Here is a 3,845-nt window from a genome sequence, read left to right as displayed (position 1 = left end):
GTCCACAAGTTCGGTTCGTTCGCAAAAATGTTAAGTTTTCTTTGTAACCGAACTCTACCTTTGAAACTTCGTAACCGAACTTTACCTAATTCGCCAAGAAATAAATTTCGTAGTAACCGAACGTTTGTCTAATTGCATATATAAGCCTAGTTCGGTTGATTCGCAAAATGTGTTGAAGTTTGCGAACCAACTGAACTTCTAACACTAGGTTACTTTTAACCCCCAGAAACAAAGATGGTTCACCTAATCCTTCCTTAAAAAGTCCTTAGCTATCTGGTATCACTTTTAGTCAACGGGAAAGTTTGAAATTGGCTATTCTAGTTGACACCTATGACCCACCGACCTATGGTCTATAATATGTTTATGCTTTCTTGCAAGTTGCAACATCACACCTGACACCACCACACCACTACCTCATCCCTAGCTAAGCTAGCTAAAAGGCCTAGAATGTCTCACAAGTCATAACCATCGTACACGTCTCCAAGTCCAAGACCGGACGTGAAATTAATCCCAAACCAAAAATATTATACAAGCTTTGGAATCCGTTTGATTCCCGCTTTGGGCATTGAAATTATACTCGTTTTTCTCTGTAAACACTACCTTTTTTTCTTCCCTAAAGAGCTTTCAGATCTACAAGTTAGGGTTTTAGAATTGAGGATTGAAAATATAATTTACCATGGTTGGAAGAATCGAAGGAGTAGGAGGAGGAACGACGGCGATAGGAATAGATTTGGGAACAACATATTCATGTGTTGCAGTATGGCAGAATGGCCGAGTTGAGATTATTGCTAATGATCAAGGGAATAGGACTACTCCTTCTTATGTTGCTTTTACTGATGATCAACGTTTGATTGGTGATGCTGCTAAGAATCAAGTTGCTTTGAATCCTATCAACACCGTCTTTGGTAAATTCTTTTTTTCTTTTTCTTTTTTTCGAATTTTTAATAATATAAATTTCCTGATCTTGTTGGTTGTTGTACTTGTACATTAGATGTCAGTTTCGTGGTATGTCTATTGGCATTGGTAAAATGTTCTTTAATCACCTTGTAGAAACCTGGACTAGTACTTATAAATTTGGGGCATGAGAGAAAGTGAACCTAATTTTGTAATGATGGAATGTGTTTAGAAATTGAAGCCCTTAGGTGATTATTTGTGTTTTCATGGAATTGATAAACTATTGCTTGGTTCTCTAAATCAGTGGTGATTGTACATTTCTAGAGTATTGAAACTGTAGAATAAGGTGTTTGTATTTGGGTAGCATCAAGTGCAAACTAACTAATCATTATGGGATGGGGTCTTGTATTATGGTTGCCTGCTAATTGGAAACAAGTAACTCCATTTGCATACTGTGAGGAAATTGCTCTGCTGTACATCACTCCCTTGCTGGTTATCTATGTCATGTCGTTAATTTTCGTCTACAATATCGTGTAATAAATTTCTAGTGGGTTGGATTAACTCAATTGCTGGATGATATTGTAGTAGTACAAATTGTTTGATAAGAATAATAGTATCATGAACTCATACTTAAAGTCAACATGTCTTCTTATTTGTAGATGCAAAGCGTTTAATTGGTAGGAAAATCTGTGATAGCTTCGTTCAGAATGATATCAAGCTTTGGCCCTTCAAAGTAATTGCTGGAGCGGACGAGAGACCAATGATTCAAATCAATTACAAGGGCAAGGATATGCAGTTTTCAGCTGAGGAAATCTCATCCATGGTTCTCATTAAGATGCGAGAAACGGCTGAAAATTATCTTGGTTCAACTGTTAAGAACGCTGTTATTACCGTCCCTGCTTACTTTAATGATTCTCAACGTCAAGCTACTAGAGATTCTGGTATAATTGCTGGCCTTAATGTACTGCGAATCATAAGTGAACCAACTGCAGCAGCAATTGCTTATGGCCTTGATAAGAAAACAACCAGTGGTCGTGTGAAGAATGTTCTTATCTTTGATCTCGGTGGTGGTACTTTTGATGTTTCGATACTCACCATCAGCGGGAGTGTTTTTAATGTCAAAGCTACATCTGGGGATACCCATCTGGGAGGGGAGGATATCGATAACAGAATGGTAAATCACTTTGTTCAAGAGTTCAAGAAGAAGTACCACAAGGACATTAGTGGAAACCCTAAGGCTCTCAGGAGGCTGAGAACATCATGTGAGAGGGCAAAGAGGACCCTCTCATCTACTACTCGGACAACCATTGAGGTTGATTCTTTGCATGAAGGAATTGATTTTCAAGCGTCCATTACTCGTGCTAGATTTGAAGAGTTGAACCTAGATTTGTTCAGAAAGTGCATGGAACCAGTTCAGAAGTGTTTGGAGGATGCTAAGATGGACAAGACCGCCGTCCATGAAGTTGTCCTCGTTGGTGGGTCTACCAGAATTCCAAAAGTCCAGTCACTTTTGCAGGATTTCTTTAATGGAAAGGAACTGTCCAAGAACATCAACCCTGATGAAGCTGTGGCTTATGGTGCTGCAGTGCAAGCTGCTATCTTGAACGGTGAGGGTGGTGAGAAAGTACAGGACTTGGTGTTGTTGGATGTCACCCCTCTTTCTCTTGGTTTTGAGGTTTTTGGAAGTGTTATGGCAGTCTTGATCCCAAGGAATACGACCATTCCTACAAGAAAGGAAAAGGTCTGCAGTACCCGTGTGGACAATCAAACTAGTTTGATGATTAAGGTGTTCGAGGGTGAGAGAACTAAAACCAGTGACAATAACTTGTTGGGGCAGTTCAAGCTGGAAGGAATTCCTCCACAACCTCGTCAAGTTCCTCAGGTGACAGTTTGCTTTGATATGGATGCTGATGGTATATTAAATGTGTTTGCCGAGGATAAAAAATCAGGGAACAAAAATATGCTCACAATATCAAATAACAAGGGAAGGTTGTCGACCGCAGAGATTTCAAGGTTGGTTCTAGAGGCTGAGAAATACAAGTCAGAAGATGAAGAACACAGAAATAAGGTAAAGTCAAGAAACTCCTTTGAGGATTACGCATATGGCATGATGAATACGATTGATAGCATTGGATGCAAGCTGGCATTGAAAGACAAGAAGAAGATCAGGGATGCAGTTAACAGTGCCCTTCAGTGGTTGGGTAACAACGAACTAGCTCACACAGATGTGACAAATGACAAGATGAAAGAGTTGCAGAATGTATGCAATCCTATTATATCTAAGATGCACAAGCAGGGGTGGTGGTGGAGGTGGAGGTGAATCCAAAATAGAGGAAATCTACTAAAGGCGGGTATGGTTAGGCTAATATGCTTCTATCTTTTATACCAATAGAAATTTAGATCAAATGTTTGTTAATTACCAGGTGGTCTTTATGTGCATTTTTTGTGCACTTCTGTCAGGTTTAATGTACAGAGAAAACCTGCAAGCACAAGAATTGCAATCCCTAAATGCATGTTAATATTAATTTAGCTTTCAAAGACGATTTTCTAGACTAATATTTCTCAGAATGAAATGAAAAAAGTTTGTCTTCTTTTTATTTTATTGCTCTGACCACCTTATGTTGGGTATTGAGGTTGTGAAAAGATCGATCTGTACACATTCTTGACATGTCTGTTTCTTAAACTTTCTCGCCCTGTTTTCACTAAGAAAAATGCAATATGTCAATAATATGACTTTCCTCAGTGTTGTCGGAAAGTATGAGCATCTCAAATGGTAACTTGTTGTGCATCTTTTGCGAAAGTTGTTTTTTCATGTAAGACTAAAATTTCTTTAATTTGAGGAGATCAAAGGAAAACACCTGCAATCACACATTGTATTTCTTTAGTTTTTAACTTCTTAAACGGTTGAGCCAAATCAGATATTTAATCCGTATCATAATAACCATAGACAA

The 3,845-nt window shown here is 38.5% G+C and overlaps 1 protein-coding gene across 1 annotated transcript; it reads left to right on the top strand.

Annotated features, from left to right (window-relative positions):
- The first annotated feature begins 499 nt into the window (after positions 1-499).
- On the top strand, positions 500-3,491 carry LOC113344774 (probable mediator of RNA polymerase II transcription subunit 37e). Its single transcript, XM_026588692.1, has 2 exons — positions 500-905; positions 1,554-3,491. Exons 1-2 carry the CDS (start codon positions 677-679, stop codon positions 3,212-3,214), a joined length of 1,890 nt encoding a protein of 629 aa, XP_026444477.1. The 5' UTR covers positions 500-676; the 3' UTR covers positions 3,215-3,491.
- The last annotated feature ends 354 nt before the right edge of the window (positions 3,492-3,845 follow it).

The sequence above is a fragment of the Papaver somniferum genome, unplaced genomic scaffold (assembly GCF_003573695.1).
Source record: "Papaver somniferum cultivar HN1 unplaced genomic scaffold, ASM357369v1 unplaced-scaffold_7940, whole genome shotgun sequence".
NCBI classification, from domain to species: domain Eukaryota; kingdom Viridiplantae; phylum Streptophyta; class Magnoliopsida; order Ranunculales; family Papaveraceae; genus Papaver; species Papaver somniferum.
The sequence above is the reverse complement of the archived record's forward strand: the minus strand, read 5'-3'. Positions and strand labels throughout refer to the sequence as shown.

Coding starts and splice junctions, on each gene's coding strand:
- LOC113344774 (XM_026588692.1), top strand. CDS start 677: ATGGTTGGAAGAATCGAAGGAGTAGGAGGAGGAACGACGGCGATAGGA. Junction 906..1,553: donor TCCTATCAACACCGTCTTTG/GTAAATTCTTTT, acceptor TCTTATTTGTAG/ATGCAAAGCGTTTAATTGGT.